This window comes from Metopolophium dirhodum, chromosome 6 (assembly GCF_019925205.1).
Source record: "Metopolophium dirhodum isolate CAU chromosome 6, ASM1992520v1, whole genome shotgun sequence".
Taxonomy (NCBI): Eukaryota; Metazoa; Arthropoda; class Insecta; order Hemiptera; family Aphididae; genus Metopolophium; species Metopolophium dirhodum.
The window spans coordinates 26,393,857-26,415,082 of NC_083565.1; the positions used below are offsets into that span (position 1 = coordinate 26,393,857).

The following is a 21,226-nucleotide window of genomic DNA, read 5'->3' on the forward strand; positions in this document are numbered from 1 at the left end:
ATTGATGTATACTGACTCGGAAATCGTTTCACGGTTCAAGACATGAGACGTTAATAATTGTTATGAGAGTTGTTACTTATTACTTATTAAGTATATAGGTATAGGTAGTTACCTACCTCGTACCTACTCACACCACGTTGTAAATTGTGATGTCAAACAAGTAGGTAACGTTATTTGTATATGATGAAAACGCGAAAAAATCCTTAAATAGCTAGTCAAGATATAATTCATAGCTAACCTTAAACTGTCGGATTTCCCTTTAGCTCCCACTTTGGGCACTTCTTTGGCGTTGACTAGATGCCGTGCGCCCCAATTGCATTGCACGAACCGCCATGCGCCGGCTACGTAGACGGCGTTCCACGAGTTTCGGAATCGACTGTCTTCGAAATGAACACCTGGTTGGTAACCGGCCGACTTCGAGTAGCCTTTGATGACGACGCAGTGTAAACCAGCATAGCTGCGCATTCAATTTGTTATGAATTTTAGGTTGGTAAATATGATAAATGATGCTAAATTTAACGAGGCTAGGCATTACCGAGTTAAAAGTTAAAATTAAGTTAAAACTTTAAATTTATTTTAATTAAGTTAATTAACTCGTTACCTTTTTTCAAATTAACTTTTAACCTTAACTTTTAATTTAACGTGTTATCATCAAGTTAGTTTTATTCAAAAGTATCAACATTTTCGTCCGAAGAATAATGCAATTTTTTTAATGAGGTTTTTCCTTTGATGTATTATTTTAAATTTCTCCAGTAATTTTCTTGAGTGTAAAGAAAAACTATCTAATAAACCATAATATTATGTGTCTGGAATTTTTTATTTTTGCAAATTTGAAAATGTTAACTTAAAACTAAGTTAAGTTACTTTTTTCAAAGTCAACGAGTTAACGAAAAAAATATGAATAACTTTTAACTGAACTTAACTTTATTATTTTAAAATAACTTAACTTAACGAGTTAAAAAACCCGTAAACTTGCCCAGCCTTGCTAAATTATATAGCGTCCCAAAGTGTTTCGGACGGTCTTTGGCATTAAATCAATCATTCAATAATATATTGTAGTATTAAACCTAATTATAATACGTGTTAGGCGTAAAGACCACTACAGTATGATGATTATTTTGTAAACGTACCTGCATAGTCGTTTGAACAGTACGTGGTAACTTTCCGTTCCGTGTTTAATACCTCTGAGGAGGCCCATTGGCGTGTCACCCCTCAGATTGTCATCGAAATTCATTGTATTTAAGTTTTTGACAGTAATCCATCGGAAAATCGTCCTAGATAACAACAGTCGTGACGAAAATTGTAATTTATTATTTACGGTTTAATTTGAATAGTAAACACTGGGTTGGAATGAAAATACAGAATACATTTATAAATAAATTGTATGAATTAGACATCTGCAGTTTTTAAGAAAATAAATCGAATGCAGTTATCAAAATCTAAAATTATTCATTATCTATTTTGATATTTTCAATATATATAATTAATAAGTGCTACCATTTATTAAACATAGTGGTATATTTAATCAATGGCACTACAACTAAATGCTTAGGTACATATAATATGTAATATAATATAATGTTATATACATTAACTTTTTAAAAATATTATATATTACCTGGCTTTTTCTATGTCTGAACCGCATTTTCCCACCAACATCCTTACTAAATCTGTAAAGGTTTTTTGGTCTTCTTGCGCTACCTGTGAATATCATCATCAGGTACAATATAAATATATATTATATAATATTATTAACTCATTAAATTGAAAAATTAAAATTGTTATTTATGTTTTATACATATTTTTATATTACATTAATATTAGAATTTATTTTGTTCTATTCTGTGAATATATTGTAAAAATGATTTTGTAGTTACACAATATATTACTATTTTTATTTATTAAAATGTCATAAATAACTATGTTATTATAACATGATCGTATACATGGTGGGAGTTTTGGGGGATAGATCCCCTCCATTATCTTTTTTAATATATAATATTACTACCTAGAGAGCACTACCCTGCCATTTATCTTAGACAATATAACAAATTTCCCCCCTCCCAAATTAAAATTCCTGTCTACGCCACAGATTGTATTTATATACGAGGGATTAACAGTTAGTTATGACAGCAGGTAATCGTATAACTTATAATATAATATAATGATGCTCATAAATCGTAATACCTAGTGGATAAAATATAATTGATAAACACATCAAAACTGCTGTCAAATATATTCGTTTTAATATTTCTCAAGAAACGTAGAAATGTAGCGCTAAACGTTATTGTATGTTTTCTTGTCATTGTATACTATACCAGAACGAATCGAAAATAAAAACGGTTTTAATAACGGAAACTATCGTTTGAAAAGGATCATCAAAGTCTATAGACAGAGTGTTTAGTCACTTTTTCCCGTGTTATAATGCCTACCTTAGGTTATACACCTACTTCAGCCATCGTACCGAGAAAGCTTTTTTTTCAAACGAGTTCAAAAAAATCACTGTAAAATATTCGAAATGGATAAACCATCATCTATTAAATAGGCATTATTAGTTTGCAGGTACTTCGTTGCTATACATTTTTCAATAACTATAGAATTTATAATAATACATATAGTAACTATAGGAGGTACCTATAGCTATTTAAAAAAAAAAAAATTTTGACTGTTAAAAAAGTATTGGTTGCTTTAATGTAGGAAACGTTACTATAGTTTCTTTTTGGACCTCTACAAATTATTATTTAGGTTTATCACTATACATCACTCTTAAGCTATTTAATATGGTTTTCGAACAAATTACTAAATATTTTATAGTTCCTTCTAATTACTATAATTACTATTAAAAAGGAGTTAAACCGTTAACCTACGATGATCAAACAAACAAACATTATCTGCAATTAATGGTTACCATATACGTTTATTAATAATTAAAACCCAAGTCCGTGTAGGTAGACTGATAGGTGTTTTTAATTCAAAAACAAGATAAACCGATAAATATGATAGAATTAATTGTGTTTGGTTAAATGTGTACCTATTATCATTATTACTTTTAATTGTTCTGTATCTCGACACAGTTATCACTGCTAACACAATAATATAATAAAATAATAACAATAAAATTATTAATGAGGATTGCAGGTCGAGTGTTGACTGTTTAAATACCTATGGCCTACAGATATATCCGACTGTAATATTTTATTATGATGGTGTACTTGAGTAGCCTGCAATAGGCATATAATATAAACGCGACAAGTGGTTGACGGGAAAAAGAGCACGACTTACGGACGGTTGCCTTACGTGCTCACATTTTGTTCGAAACGCCATATAAAATTGATATAATAATCAGGGATAATCAGTCCTAGAAAACTTGTATCAAGCGCTACGATCGATTACCTAACCCAATATCCTTTTAATTGATAAAATACCTAAAATATTATGGTCTTGTCTATATAGAGTTCACTGTGTTCATATATATGTGCAATGTTTTAGTACCCGTCATACCTTTACCTAGGTATTAACTTTTGCTGTTAGGACATTTATTAGCAATTATTACAGCTTCGACGAAGCTTTCGATATCTTTCGTAACATTTATACCAGGGTCTTACCGATATGGCGATCTGGTCGATGTGCGCAAACTCCAACGGGTCCGAGTACAGCTGGAACTTTGCTTGGGCCACACCGTGCGGCGACGGGGGCAGCGGCGCCTTGCCCGGATACGGTTGCACGTTGTCGTTGAGCGCCTCGGCCGTCTCGTCCGGTATCGTCGAGTCGTCCAGATAAAGCGATTCGGCCATCATGTACTCGCTGCGCTTCTCGTTGATCAGCTCCAACATTTCGCTGCTCTGCTTCTCCACCAGAGCCGCAGTGGCAGCTCTGCAAACGACAACGATTTATCATTATTATAACTTATAAAGACCGGATTTATGTGTACAAAAAATCCTCAAAATATGCACTTAAAATTGAATCGAAAATATTTTATTTGAAAATAATGAAAAAAATAAGTATTAAAAAAGGTATAGAAAGATTTTAAAAGTATAAAAAGTATTTCGTCGTCTCACTAAGTTCTTTGCCATATAACATATTCTTTATCTTCAATATATATTAAATATTAGACCACATTAATAAAAAGTGAAAACTAAGATAGAATTCATATTTTACCTTATTGCTCTGGATGATCAGAACTCAGAAGTTGTTTAATGCAAATTAATTAATCTATATAATGTAATATATATATATGTAGTATATGCAGTGCCGCAACTAGCGGGGGGACTGGGGGTGCGTAGCACCCCCAAATAGGTCTCCTTTCCACTTAAGTGGGGCCCCCAAAAACGGCAAAAACACAAAATGTTTGTTTGATAATTATATTTATGTGTGGAAATTAAATCAACAATCAATCCATAGAGTAGGTAATAAAACTACAAGAATAAAATATTATAATATTATGTAATAATTTATTTGTTCATATTTAGTATTTAATATTTAGCTTATATTGTGATTGTGTGTATTTAGACACATCTTCTAAGACGTTTTATAATATTTTATTTAGGTACATACTTAATATTTTTATGATAACAATTTATGACATTCATTAGTCATTACAGTGTAAATGCTTAAAAATTAAGTTGAAATTACAAAAGTAAGTAATTTATTGCATACTCTTTTATAATGAAGGTTTAATGTTTAAAAAACAATAAGAACAAGAATATTTAGAAAACAAAAAAAATTGACTAGGTACTCTATAAAGAATTTTCTCTAATCAAAGTAAAAATATTTTTTAGAAAAATTATAAATATAATTTATTACAGTAATAAAATTAAGTTATGACAAAATCCCATTAAAAGGGCCCCACAATAAAATTTGCACTAGGGCCCCCACAAAGCCTAGTTGCGGCACTGAGTATATGAGTATTTCATCTCATCTTTGGCAATACAGACTGGTCGTAATTTTATCGTTATTATGTGGCTGTGAACGTGAAAATACGACGAAAAACAAATATAATATGTGCTATAATAATAATATGCACTATAAAACTACAAATATGCATTAAATATGCATTTAATATGTAAAAACGTTGAATACAATTAGCTTTATTTTAATAAGAATGATCTAAATCGGGGTCAATTCTCATCAGATTTCAAAAAGCTTATTCCAATTCATATATGCATTTGCATGTATAAATCCTGTCCGGGCTGTCCCTAATCATTATAATAATAATAATTATTATTATTATTCGTTTGCACAATTGCACTGCATAATTATATTAGGTATCATCGTATACTTCATCCGTTTGTGGTGTTCCAAATTGTACTTTATTCTACACAGAAAACTGGTTCGTGCCCCATAACGATTGCAGCCGTTAATATTATCGCAAAAGTACGAAATACATATTATATAAGTAGCATTAATATATATTAAGAGGCGTCGGTTTAACTAGTGGGACTAGGAATAAGGCTTAGTCCTTCAATGCGAATTTACTTTTTAGCCCCTCATCCTTGATAAAAAATTAAAAATACTATCACGGGTTCAAAGTGTAAAATAATTTACGTATGACTGTACGTAATATAAAACATACATCAGGTCGACTATGATCCAAAAAAGATTCAGTGTTCTGACTGTAATAATTATAGAAAGATAATTTAATAATCATTTTCATAAGATAATCAATAATTATATTTTATAGACATTTGCAGTTTAAAAATATATAATATCATAGGTATTTATTTTATTGTTTACATTTTATTTTTAATGACAAGAGGACGCTTATCTATAAATTCGCTAGGCTAAATCGGTGTGAAAAAAATGCACCAGGATGTTTGGACCACAATATTATCATTTACATAATGGTTTATTATCTCGGTGCGGTATGATGCTGTGTGATAGTTTTAAATCGGTTCAGCCTAACTAATTTCTTGTATGGGACTCTTTATGGTTCATTTTCAACTTTTTATTTTACAGAATTCCCTCTTAACTGGTTATAGGTGTTATAATATGTTTCCTCTCTTTTTAGAGATAAATATAATTATCAGGTCACCCGAGATCCACGAGATTGCATATTAGACTATAAGCAAACCACGGTAGATTATAATCTACCGTAAAGTAAACTATACTAACTCATTTCAGTATATTAATGCGGAGAACACAAGATTATTATTTATTATAAACAAGACCCATATCAAAGATCAAACGAAATGTTTACATATGTGATAGGTATGGTTATTGGTTATTAATTTATTATAACATGGTTATACTAAATATATGTGTATAACTGTATGAGTATAACGTCCAAGACTTCAAAAACCTCCTAAAAAAATAGTTATAAAATATAGGTACTCAGCTGCTGCGATTCGTCTGAGCAAAGTTTCAGCTTCTTATCATCAATAATTTATTTTATCAACACTATAAAGTGTAATATTATTGAGCGTGCATGCACGTAAAGGAATTCAAGTCTTCAGAATTAATTATACGTAATGTCACAGTAGAAGTTAGCCTTACGCCTTTACCCGCATATTATAGATACCTGCAATGAATTTACTTTCAACAGATAAAATTGTGACATCAGAAATAGCGATCTCGTATACGCACTATAACAGGCACGCCGATGGAAATAATACATTAATAATGAGCTGTTAAAACGTGACGAAAACGCGAACTAAACCCGTTAAAATACACATTCGCAGAGTACCTACACAATATATTATATACGTACCTAATAATAATATAATACAATATAATTACACATACGAACGCGCGCTAGATGTTGTTACCTAGCTATAATATCTCGGCAAATCTGTTAGAAAACGAGTTTTTTTTTCCTTCTAGTTTTACTTTATGTCATTGGCGACCGCGTCTAGCGAAATATTTTAATCCCCACAGACCGTCAACCCGACGAACCAATTCAATATAATAGGTTACGTCTATTGTGTAACGACGATGCTGTAGCCATTTATTTCACGTGCGCATCATTGTCACAGTGTCGCGGTACATCGAATAAAAATGTATATACGTATATGGTATATTACCTGTATAATATAATGTAAGTTATAAACGGCTTTCGGCATGACATTCAGTATATTTATATATAGGTATACGTGTGCAGAGTGATGTATTAAACTGGTCACACTAATTTAAGTCCATTTTTTGCTTTTTAAAATGTGCTAATATGAGTAATATGATAATAAATTATATTATAGTTATAGAAGTATTTATAACGCTACACATTGTTGACCAAAAATCTAATTTTTTTTACTTCTATGTAGGTATATAATAATATATGTGCGATTTGGCCACATTTTTATATTGTTATATTGATGTAACCGAGCCGAATTAAAAACAATTACAACATGGTATATATGCCTACTGTTTAAAAATAAATAATTTACAATGGTTTCCTTAGATTAAGTTGTACGTATCAATAAGTTTTAGAAATGTAACGATTTTGTTGGTGTTGTCTTGGATTGGGCTGCTTATTTTTGTTAAATCGAATATATGATAAAACAATGAAAGTATATTATTTACTGCTATATACTATTATAACGTGGTCTGAGAATAATCAAAATTTCATATCCCCTTTAAAAAAAAAGCTGAACACGCCACTGCGTCATACGTGATCCAGGAATGGTCGGGAAAATTGTTAACGGTTCGCTGTGGGCTGTGGGCTGTGGCGGTGCCGATCAACGCGTAATCACGCGATTACCGGAAATGTGTACGACGAAACACCGCCGATTCCGCGGAAATATAGTCGTCGAAACTATAGCGACCGGAAGTGAAACCCCAAAGTCCTCCGTTGGTCCTCGACTGCGACTACGCCCCAGCCAGGTCTGTTAATCGAACGGTTTGAGGTCGGCGTATGAATTGGTAGATTTGTACCTATTGTTGTAATAACGGTGGCGTGTGGTCATAATATGTAGACATATACCTACTATTCATATATTATATAATTATTCGATAAATGGAAAAATTTAAAATAATGTAAATAAATAAACAGATATTATATAGCTGGTGTTGTAAATAAATCGCATTCTGTGTAAAATAAATCATTTCGAAAATGACTGTAGGCTGATGAAAAAAATCACCGGGTATAAAAAAAAAACGTTACCCCTCCCGATAAGTTGTTGGGGGCAGTGCGCGTTGAGTAAAATTAATGCGTGAATAATTATTAATTAGTATTCACATTATCATATTCTATATAAGGCATAGCGATAATTTCTGAGCTCACATGTTTATAATATATCATTACGTAGTAAAATACAATTTCGTAATTTTATGGAATATCCGACATTTTATAACTGCAATACAACTGTCGCGCCAGCGCCAATATTTATAACAATATTATATTGTTATTAAAAAATAAAATTTTTATAATATTGCCTCGTCGATGCGTGTTGTTCGATCATTTAGATTGCATTCTATAGGTTATAAGTCTAAAGACCGGATTTATATGTTTTTACATATCGTTACTGGGTCTATGCAGTCTTATGAGAGTAAAAAATGTGGATGATTTGTTCAATTCTGAATGCATAGAAAAAAGTTTTTTTTGCATATTTGAGAATATTTTATGGGTTAGAGAATATTTAACTCATTTAGCATATTTTGGAATATTTCGTAAATTGTGAGAAAAAATTTGTATTTATTTTTAATTTTAATATTACGGTACCAAGAAAAAATTTTTTTGAACATTTACAATTTTTTATTTTATCATTTCCAACTCTTACTAAAGTGCAATAATATTCCATTAGAATACGAAACTATGAATACCTAATAATTAACTCACTATTAATATAAAATTGAAAAAAAAAAATGTTAAATGCATATTAAAGTAAATATAATGATGTTTATTGATTATTTTTGCATATTTTTGCTTTTTTTTTGTATATTTTTTAAATTTTTAAGAGAATATAATGAGAATATTTTAAGGTTTTTTCGAGAATATTAGCATCATATTTAAGGTATTTTAAGAGAATATAAATCCGGTCTTTAGTTATAACACTATAATAATATGAGTATTCGATGTAAACATTCTAATTCGATTCATAACTGCACCGTGCAATATGCGATGGATGTGACATCGATTAATCAAACGGCGTCCTACCCATAATAGCTATATATGTAGCTACATTATTGCAACGAACTAATAGGTACGCGTATATGGCCTCCAAAAGCAACAATTGGTTCTAGGCGACTTGCAACCGCGGGTCGTGTAGGCATATCATCGTTTATGTCGATGAATAGCAGTACAAGACGTGTACAACATACCTATAAGGCCTACGTATCTATATATATATATATATATATATATAATATATTATTATTATTATTAATTATTATTGTTACTATATACAATATTATCGCCTTGCTATTCAATATTCATAATATTATATTATTGTGTCGGACGCGTATTGTATTATTGTCTATAGGCTATTTATCGGATGTTATGAGATATTATCATGTTATAGAAACACGACTATATGAGTGGATATTATATTATATAGGTACACCGTTGCAGTGTTCAATTAATGGCATGGTATAATATACTATATATTGTTATTATTATCTCGATGGAGATACAGATGTCGCCGCACAGGCATTTTTGACATATATACCTATAAATCCTTTGCCTATAAATCCCGTTAAATTTTTTACACGACATTATATCCTACAACACCATCGTCCTTCATTATTTATTTTACAATAACTGACAACGACACGTCGTAAACCTGCGAGATCAAACTATAGAAATATTAAACATTTAAAACTATACAAACTATTATTAATATTTAAAATATACAAAACGCGTATGTTTACTCGAGGGATATATCTAAACAGATTTAGTATATATAATCAAATTAGCCGGATCATAATTTACGAATGGGGACCCGGGTTGCTACTTGGTCTATAGCACTCTGGGCAGGTCCACCTCCTTCTGTGGGCTGCAGGAAAACCCCGTCAAAATCGGTTCACCAGTTTCGAAGCCATATTCCGGTAAAACAGATAAACAGAAGGTCAGACAGCCAAATATTATACATTTATGCGTATTTCGCGCACCATCACATATTTTAATCTTTTGCGTTCAAAAATCGCAGCGCATACAATTTGAATACTTAATATATTTTGTAATGTACAAGATATATAAATAAAAACAATAATACAATTTTAAATAATTGCAAAGTAGGGAATTTTCCAAAATTGTGCGGTCATGTTGTTAGTAGGTACGTACATATTTGTAAGTTTGCAGCCCACTGCCTACCGTATGAGAAAAGCGATGATTTTCCAAATGAATCCCCGACGGCCGACGCCTATATTTATTTATATCAAGTTTCCATGAAATAAACAAAAAATCTGATCAAATGATAATGGCTATTTTATTTTGTTTAACCGATTCCAATAACCGACTCCAATAACTCTAAAATATATAAACGAAAAATATTAAATTTTCGTGAGCAGAAACAAAATTCACGTTTGAGCCAACATTTAGGGGTTGAATTTCGGGATGAAAAGTTACTAACTACTACAAAAAAGACCGAAAGCCCTGAAACAACTGCAGGGGAGCCAACTTATAGTCAACACAGGATTTTTTGAGTTTTGAGAAATCTTTGCAGACGTATAAATTTCAATTATTGAATCAACGGGTTTAAAAAAGTGTGCTAAGTGATACGGACTCACTATGAACCGCGCATTCAAACTTAAAAGTGCAAATCTGGTGCAATATATTATGTCGATTAGAGCGAATATTTTTTCAAAATTCAATGAAACGTGATTGAAATAACAAGACGAGCGCTGTTAAGGGACCCACCCTCTTATGTGCCAACCTCCAAAAATACATTCATATGACAATAATATGCACAGCGTGTACCTATTTACGTTGCACTGCAGCAGGTCCTCTATATACATTTGCATAGGTTGGTTCTCGGTACCGTTTAGTTATTAATGTTATTTATTATATACTATATTATATACGATTCCATACGTAATATCATATTGCGGTATATACATACTCTATGTATATTGTACATATATATATATATATACAGCGCGAAAAACCTGTTGTATCGATGCGAACCGATACACAGCCGTTTCCCACGCGTGTTTTTACACACTCTGTGCATCGACCGCGATGCGTGTTCGACTATAAAACGACCAAAACGAGTGTGGTGGGTATTATTATGTGCTGTGCAGTTTCGATTTTTTAATTTTTTTGCCATTTCGGTTTTGGAGGATTAAAAAACGATTTTCCAACGGGCGCGAAAGTGACCGCGGGGGATTCGCGACGTCGGGCCGAACGAATATAATATGGGTAGGTATATTATATAGGTAGGTACTACTCGCGGTGCGCGAAAACAATGACAAAGACGATAATATATTATAATATAATACATAATATTATAATGGAAAAATAAACGATCATCCGACCCGTAGAAAGTGCGCACACGCACGTACGCGGCGGCGTATATTTATACTATAAGGTACGCGTTTGTAAGCGCGGCGGAATGTGCGCGCGACTTTAGCCTATTTGCCAAGAGGCGTGACACGCACGCACACAAGTCGGTCGGTGCCAATACATATAATATAATATTATACCACTGCTGCAGAATGCACACACGTGCAGATGTATAATATTATTATCATCCAATAATGGTACATTATCTCTGTCCACATACAATCCGTGTGCAATATTATATTATACAGTTTGTAGGTACACACGCGGTATGTGCACATTGTACAATTATTACCTATGTAGGAGGTATATGCGATGATAGGCGCGCGCAGAGTTTCGAGTCAGGCGCAGCCGACATTTTTGCCGGCTCATATTTTCACTCGGACGCGGCCTTATACGTGACCATTTAGTTGACATTTTTCAATTTCAACTCAAAGAAAAAATGTAACCTTTGTCGCGACATCTTGTATTTGTATACAATATTACAATGTACTGTGGTCTGTGTTAAGGATAGGCTGATACTGAAAATATCTGCTCGGTAATTCAATACTCACTTTCGACAGCCAACTTGTACATGTTTTTCATAATTTGAGCATTACAAGAAGACCCAACTTGAACGGTTATAGACCGGTTCGGCCCTTAAAAATCTATTCAAACCGTTCACGGGCAGTAAGAGCACACCCATGGGTATATTGCAGTAATATAATGGTATCTGAAGTCTGCAGAAATAAGTGAGGAAATCGTGAAATATTTGATTTTTTTTAAATCGATTTGTTTTTTTGAAGACAATGTTGATTGTGTAATAATATAGTAAGTAATAAGTAATAACTTGTGGGAATAATGACGAGATTGTACTTTATTGTTGTCGTCTGCAAATCATTAGACTTTGCCTTTTGCAGCAGATAGGTATGAACTTGTAAGTTAAAACAAAAATAAGACTGATATATTTGGTGATAAATTATTAGATAACAAGGAAATAGGTATAAGGTAATAGGTTCATAAGTAAAATATCAGTGGACAAAATATTGTAGGAATTAACGTAGTGTGATAATATTGTTAAGTTATTAAATGTATACATTATATCCTGTAAATTAATAATACAAATATATAACAGTAGTCAATAATCAATATACAATATATAATATTTTATATGTATAATCTTTCCATTAAATGTTGATGATATATAAATATATTATATAGGACCAAATGTTAAATAACTGGTAGAAAGTGATGGAGATTCAGTTGAAATGTTGTGGAGTAGGTACCTACTATCAAAACTCAATCTCAATTTACGCCACCGTATACGGTACAGCCAGTTGTATATTTTGATTTTCTTCACCAGAACAGTTAAAAAAAATCTAAGAAGGTATTTGAAAATTAAGAGGTCAATTATATACTATACTTGCTCGAATCAGAATTTTAAATCAATCTAAGTATAAGTTAAGATCACACTCTACAAACTATAGTCTTTATATAATACCGTAGAATGTATACAAAACCACTGCAACAGCAGAAAATAATAATGTAATTTAACATATTATTATTAACGTTGCGTAGGGTGTTGCAGTTATTATACACGATAGTCGCCGTGTGGTCATTAAAAACAACAAAAAAGAAGCTTTTTGCATAACATGTAGATTGTAGGTACTCGACTAACGTCGAAACGAAATCGTCCAAGGTGCAGTTGATGGGTATTGAAAAATACATATATTAGTACTTATACTGCACATTAGTTGTGTATATATACTTTACATAATACATAGATGGTTTTATTATATTTGGATGTATACATATCTATATATTATGCATATTGTACCTATATGATCGTAGAAGTCGATTACAAAACTAACGCGACCCGTTTCCGTCTTGTAATAATATACCAAATAATATAACCCAATAGGTAGGTATAGTCAATAATATAATAATATAGTATTAGGTGTATACTATATACATAATAAATACAATGATAATAGTGTTGGCGACAACGACCTGACCTGTAGCATATATTTCGGAGACAACTGGTTTGCAGGTTTTCGGACATCGGGAGGTATACAGTCTATACATAATAATATACGTTTTTTAGTGTATTACGTATACCAGCAGTGGGTAACATGTCTAATGATTTCGAATTTACAATACATTTTTTAAATCGCAAGCGGAAAACGATAATACACAACGCCGTCGATACTTTGTCGACATAATAGGTAATATTGCAGCAGTCATTCCACTCAATCGGCATGGATCGTGTCAACGATAAAACTGTGTTTATTTAATATTATTTTATTATATAAGTATACGAGTCGATCTCGTAGTCCAATACTCCAATGCATCGTGCGGATTTCGTATTGTATAATACTATATCATGGTATTATAGTTTTATATTATGGTCCATGAAGGATGATCATCGATAGCCATATACTATATAATATTATGCGTATTATATACATATTACCATTGACTCGGCGTAAACTGTAGTTAGTATATATAATAACATGTAGTAATTGATTAAGTTCTGTTCAAATCGTCAAATGTCAGTGTAAATTATATCTCAATTATCATCCGACCACGCTAAATTGGTCAACACGATAGTAAAATATATATGCATTTAAAGAATAAAGTACCTATATTCAACATTGAGTGTCTTAATAATTTAAAGAGATTTAAGTAACACTCGTGTATATCTACTACTAGCTATTGATTGATTGGATTCGTATACGTGATTACATTTACGAAGACTTTAATTCTGTTCTATAATATAAAAATTATTGGACGAAATTATCATTCAACAGTATAATAATAGTGGCTATAGGTGGAGTGTTCATTTAAAAAAAAACTTATTAAAACATTAAAAATCCATGTTTTAACCCCGATTATGGTTTAAAATTTATATAATTTTAATCGAGCATGGAATTAAATAAGTAGTATCATACATCCAATTACATATATATAATATGTTACAGTTTATGTTTTTATTTATTATATAGTATACATGATGCCTACTGTTTTATAGTTTTTATTTTGTGGGAATTTTCAATGAATTTTCTATTAGCAACAGCTTCACGCGTTCTATTATATACTAATGTTTTAATTGAATGCAATTATGTTATTTAGGCCAAGACTAGAAGTTTTTTATTTTTAATTCAGAACTTTTCCTCTGACTGGCGCGTATTGCCATTCTAACTGATCCGAAACTAATTGACGTTCCTATTTGCTTCACATAAAAAAAAAAATTATCATTCTTTCTTTTACCCTCAGACGTGGATAAATTCGTTTGTCACGACACAAGATGTGAGTTTATGAATTTAAACTGTAACGCAGTGTAACGCGGTGAATTAATACGGAGGTCTAACGTCGAAACACAAAGATGAGAACAACAATATAGTTGCCAGTATAAATAATGCACTGATATAACTGATTAAAATATTTTTCTGAATTTTAGAAATGTTCATGACAAGAATTAGCATACAATAAATAATAATATTGTACTAATGTATTATGTAATATTATCACGGATGTCCAATAGATAGAGATGTTTAGTAGATGTTTTAAATTCCGTTTTATACATGCACTGGCCGAGAATAAACGAGATAATATCTAATTTATCATATAGAAATCATGTCTGCGAGACAGTGACTATAATTGTGTGTGACGAACATTTTTGTTCACAACTTTCTGACATCTGAGCCTGCACCCATCATGTCCTAAATGTAAGTATGTTCCATTCAATTAATTATAAATATATATTGATACAATAATTTAATGACGTTTTCAAAATCCTTATCGAGTCTACGCATTACAATAATGATTGAGTTCTCAGACAATCACTATATCTAACTCATGTTTTATAAACAGTTTTTTTTATGTATTCATATTTTGCGATAATTTTAAATTTAAAAAAAGAAATAGTATTATAGCTAATAAATGGTATATCCTTATAAGCAACAGCTGGTATAAACTAAATGTAATGCAATATATCGTCATTGAAAATCTCATGAATTACGATCGCATCGGGCTTAAAAGTTTGTTTGCAAGTACTTAACGTGAAGTATAATTAATGTTTATTGAAAAATAGCTAAATCCAAAATAGTATCAATATCGTTATAATACCAACGGTAATACGAAAGGCCGGCCTTAATCATACATAATATATTATTATCAGGCACCGCAGCTATATCGAGTTTGTCTATTTATATTATTATATTATTTTTTTTGTTTTCACGGGAATACTACATAAACCATAATATCTAAAGTCGGTGTTTAGAAAAAAATAATAATATTAAAAAAAAAAACCAAAGGAAAAAAAGGTGGATAAGTGGATGTCGCTCTGCTGTACGGTAGGTTACAAGTGGGTCGCTGTAATGGATGGTGTTAAATTTGAATTCAATGATATAATATCATTGTATAAGAAAAACGATTCTGAGCGAAAACGGTCAGTCAGCCTATGATTTTACCAAGTATATTTGATGATATTATTGTGAATAAAGTAATTTAAATATAACCTATTTACGTGGAGCCTTGTTTTAAATTTTCAATCCTTAGCCATAAAAGTTAAAAATTTATAAATTTTTAACTACAAAATAATTAATAAATTATAAATTTGATAAATGTTGTCAAAATTTGAACTTTAAATGCTTATAAAAAAAAATGGTGCCTATGTATTTTTAATATTTTTCAACTGCTATTAGAACGATATATCAGGAGCCTTATATTAAATTTTCACGCTTTTTTACCCAACAAATAAAAATTTATTGATATTTATAGAAAAAAAACTAAAAAAATTGAAAACTGACAATGTCCGTAAACAGCTCAAAAAGAGTCAAAATATTTTCAACATTTTATGGTGTATAGAAAATGCTAATATAAACATTCAGTGAAATTTTCAAGTATCTACAGTCATTCGTTTTTTAATTACAATAAAATAAGAAAATTGTTACATGAGAAATCGAGTAAATATCAAATGTTGTAAAAATATAAATTTCAGACGCTCATAAAAATTTAATTTAAGTTTCTTCTAGACATTTTTTTTTTGATAAAGGTAGACAAACTTATGAGTAATCTTATATTACATTTTCAAATCTTAGATTTGAAAAGAAAAATTTTTATGAATTCTCATCAAAATAATTTGCTATTTTTCGTGATTTTTCCGTATTTTGTCAAAATTTGAACTTTAAATGCTTATAATTAAAAACTGTGACTAAGGATTTTTAATTTTTTTCATCTGCCTTTGAAACAATAACCTAGGAGCCTTCTATTAAATTTTCAAGCTTTTTTACTCAACAGATAAAATTTTATTGATATTTATAGAAAAAAAAACTAAGAAAATTGAAAACTGACAATGGCCGTAAACAGCTCAAAAAGAGTCAAAATATTTTGTAAATTTTATGGTGTATAGAAAATGCAAATATAAACAACCAGTGAAAATTTCATGCATCTACGGTCATTTGTTTTAGAGTTACACCAATAACCAAAATCGATTTTGTTAAAAATCGATTTTGCGTAAAAATTCCCGTTTTTCCTTAATTTTTCTTTTGTTTTTCACATCGCTTTTGAAAACTACTGGGAAATTAAAATTTTGACCTCCCCAATGCACCAACGATATTCACTTTCCCATCGAACAAGATACTGAAGTCGAAAATCGAAGCATTATTTCGACTACTTATCGTGTACACAGACACAAAAATAAAAAAATAAAAAAAAAAAAAAATAAAAAAAAAAACACACATCATTGTAAAATCAATACATTCATCGTTTCACTCAGAATCTAAAATATTCCAATAGATAGAGAGGAGATAGTCAAGGTCCGGTGCGCAAAAAATACACTGTGCGGTGCGTTTACCGCTACGTGCCGGTGTTTACCGTTCGGGTCGATCAAATGTGTTCCGTCACTGGATCGGAACACATGCGGAAACCGTATGGTGTATGTATATTGTGTATTTATAATATATAATATATATGTAGCTAAGTACTTACCAGTGGCACAGCAAGTTAAGATTTTTAGGATGGGGTGGGGTTGGGGTGTCGCATTAACGACTATCGTAACGGTGTGACACTCCCCCAACGCCATACCATGTTAATAATAGATGAATTTCCATAGATTTAAAATATCTCATACGATTTGAGGTAAAATTTACAAGTTCTCGTGATTTTATTTGACTAAACATTATATAGTATAGGTTATACAGCATGTCAATCGATGCAATTAATCTCTATTAGACTAGTATTTATGTATGTTGATTCATTTTGGTATGTACTGAAACATTAACAATGTTTTAGATTCTGAGTGAAACGATGAATGTATTGATTTTACAATGATGTGTGTTTTTTTTTTATTTTTTTTTTTATTTTTTTTTTTATTTTTGTGTCTGTGTACACGATAAGTAGTCGAAATAATGCTTCGATTTTCGACTTCAGTATCTTGTTCGATGGGAAAGTGAATATCGTTGGTGCATTGGGGAGGTCAAAATTTTAATTTCCCAGTAGTTTTCAAAAGCGATGTGAAAAACAAAAGAAAAATTAAGGAAAAACGGGAATTTTTACGCAAAATCGATTTTTAACAAAATCGATTTTGGTTATTGGTGTAACTCTAAAACAAATGACCGTAGATGCATGACATTTTCACTGGTTGTTTATATTAGCATTTTCTATACACCATAAAATTTTCCAAATATTTTGACTCTTTTTGAGCTGTTTACAGCCATTGTCAGTTTTCAATTTTTTTAGTTTTTTTTTCTATAAATATCAATAAAATTTTATCTATTGAGTAAAAAAGCTTGAAAATTTAATAGAAGGCTCCTAGTTTATTGTTTCAAAGGCAGATGAAAAAAATTAAAAATCCTTAGTCACAGTTTTTAATTATAAGCATTTAAAGTTCAAATTTTGACAAAATACGGAAAAATCACGAAAAATAGCAAATTATTTTGATGAGAATTCATAAAAATTTTTCTTTTTAAATCTAAGATTTGAAAATGTAATATAAGATTACTCATAAGTTTGTCTACCTTTATCAAAAAAAAAATGTCTAGAAGAAACTTAAATTAAATTTTTATGAGCGTCTGAAATTTATATTTTTACAACATTTGATATTTACTCGATTTCTCATGTAACGATTTTTTTATTTTATTGTAATTAAAAAACGAATGACTGTAGATACTTGAAAATTTCACTGAATGTTTATATTAGCATTTTCTATACACCATACAATTTTGAAAATATTTTGACTCTATTTGAGCTGTTTACGGACATTGTCAGTTTTCAATTTTTTTAGTTTTTTTTTCTATAAATATCAATTAATTTTTATTTGTTGGGTAAAAAAGCGTGAAAATTTAATATTAGACTCCTGATATATCGTTTTAATAGCAGTTGAAAAATATTAAAAATACATTTGCACAATTTTTTTTTATAAGCATTTAAAGTTCAAATTTTGACAACATTTATCAAATTTATAATTTATTAATTATTTTGTGGTTAAAAATTTATAAAATGTTTAACTTTTATGGCTAAGGATTGAAAATTTAAAACAAGGCTCCACGTTAATAGGTTGTATATAAATTACTTTATTCACAATAATATCATCAAATATACTTGGTAATATCATAGGGTGACTGACCGTTTTCGCTCAGAATCGTTTTTCTTATACAATGATATTATATTATATCATTGAATTCAAATTTAACACCATCCATTACAGTGACCCACTTGTAACCTACCGTACAGCAGAGCGACATCCACTTATCCACATTTTTTTATTTTTATTTATAATATTGTTCGATTATTATATTAATTACTAGATTTTGTAACTCATCTCTACCATCATCGCAAACTTGCTTACAGGTGGTAGATAGATTCATCTTATTATACTATTGTAAACTTGTTCTTTTGAGCTCTGTATAATTTATAATAAATTAATTTTATTTAATAAAAAAAAAAAATTAAGATAATGACCTATGTGTGAGAAAATTTTTTTTATATTTGTTCCAACTTCATAATAATCTCCCAACCCCCTTCCTCCCTACAAAATACCACGCCATTATATCGGCCCACCTATATATATATATATAACCTACTTAATTTTTTTTTTATTGAAATATAATTTTATTATATTTTGCAACTATTTATTTTAATTTAAAGTACCCACCAAAAATATGGAAAATATGAAAAACGATTACTATTGATTAGATAAGAAACTGGATCAATTCACATAAAATGTCAAACCAATTGTATGACTAGGAGAGCCAAAGTGTATTTAAGTGTATGGTGGTGAGGTCGTAGGGGTTGGTTATTTGTGGCTATTGAGAATATAATATAATATAATATATATATATATATATATATGAGAAAGGGATGGAGTCGGTAATCTGAGACAGGGTAAGTAACCTGTAAAAAGAGTGAACAAACTCACTTCACGACTTCGTGTACTCTTCGTTGTGGAACGACAGAACGTGCAGTGGGGTATCATAGTGTTGAAGTCTATAATAATGACGAAGAGAGGAAAGATATATTTTTTCTTATAAGGACGAAGCAATTAAACCGTGGACTAAAAGGCAGAGAGAAGTCGATCATTTTATATTGTCGACATTGAAGCATTTTGAAGGAGTGTTTAGCCCTCACTGGTATCATTTCGCGTGGAAACTATTCTAAATTATTATTATTAATTACTATATTACTAGCTGTCCCGCCTAGCATAATTTCCCGTGCCAAAGCTTTATTTTTTTTAAAAAATACTACTTATATAATATCCACCATATTTCTAAAAATTATTATGGTAATATAGTATGTAGCCAACGGCAATCCCATAAATAAATAGAGTTCATACAAATATCCCATAGAAAAAAAGCGCTTACAGATTTTGCCGGATTTTCCAATTTTTCGGGCAACTATTCCAATTTTTCTTTCCGTAAAAACCTTATTCGGACTATTACGAACATTTCAAAAACAAAAATAATAAGCCAAATAGGTCCAGCAGTTCCAAGGTGATTACCAACGAACACTATTTAATTTTATTTTATATAGATGTACATCGATCTATAATTACACCGCTGGAAAAACGTCAACCCTTTTCCCGACTCGAGCGATGACAATGACTTTCCCCTCGCTCGACTCGCTCGTGAATTATAATTTTAGGTACCTATACAATTTTATATAAATGCGCACCCATATATACATATATATATATATATATTAAGTATTAACTATATAGTATAGCATATACTAAGTAAGTACATAGTATATGCGTGTGTGTATGTGTGTGTGCACGTATTTATGGTACCTATATAGAGTTTCATGGTTATCGTCGATCTCGTTTTTTTTTTTTACCTTCTCCGCTGGTTTAGTCTGCGTCATAATTTCGTGCACGAAAACCAATATTGACGCGGTTATTAATTATTATTATTTTATTATCGGTATAATATTCTTTTTTCCTATAAACATACAAGTATGGCGTAGAATATTAATAATCATAATATGGAAAAAAACGGGGTACTTGTAGGTATATAATAAATATATATGGTGATTGTTGTGATTTCTCTGAACAATTGGAATTTTCTAGAAATTTTCGAATATTATATTACATTAAAATAATATATAGAACCACGACAGGCTGACGGCGGTATCGCACGATCCTAACATTCGTTCCGATTCTTAAATATGATATATCGCATAGTTCGTGCGTAATTTTTAAAAAAAAGTGAAATCCCATGTAATATTCCGAGTACCTACCTATATTGAAAATTAAAGTATAGGTAAAGCTGTAAAGGGTATTAATGGTATTTATAGAGTAGTAGAGTATACGTACGCGTT

General features: G+C 30.5%; 1 protein-coding gene across 1 annotated transcript in view; it reads right to left on the reverse strand.

Annotated features, from left to right (window-relative positions):
• LOC132946764 (hillarin) overlaps positions 1–21,226 on the reverse strand; it is a 44,979-nt gene that overhangs the window by 5,269 nt on the left and 18,484 nt on the right. Inside the window, exons 5-8 of the mRNA XM_061016823.1 lie at positions 3,606–3,873; positions 1,619–1,701; positions 1,131–1,274; positions 239–457 (exon numbers count right to left, since the gene is read on the reverse strand). Coding sequence (XP_060872806.1) covers positions 239–457; positions 1,131–1,274; positions 1,619–1,701; positions 3,606–3,873 — 714 coding nt within the window. The remainder of the gene's footprint in view (positions 1–238; positions 458–1,130; positions 1,275–1,618; positions 1,702–3,605; positions 3,874–21,226) is intronic.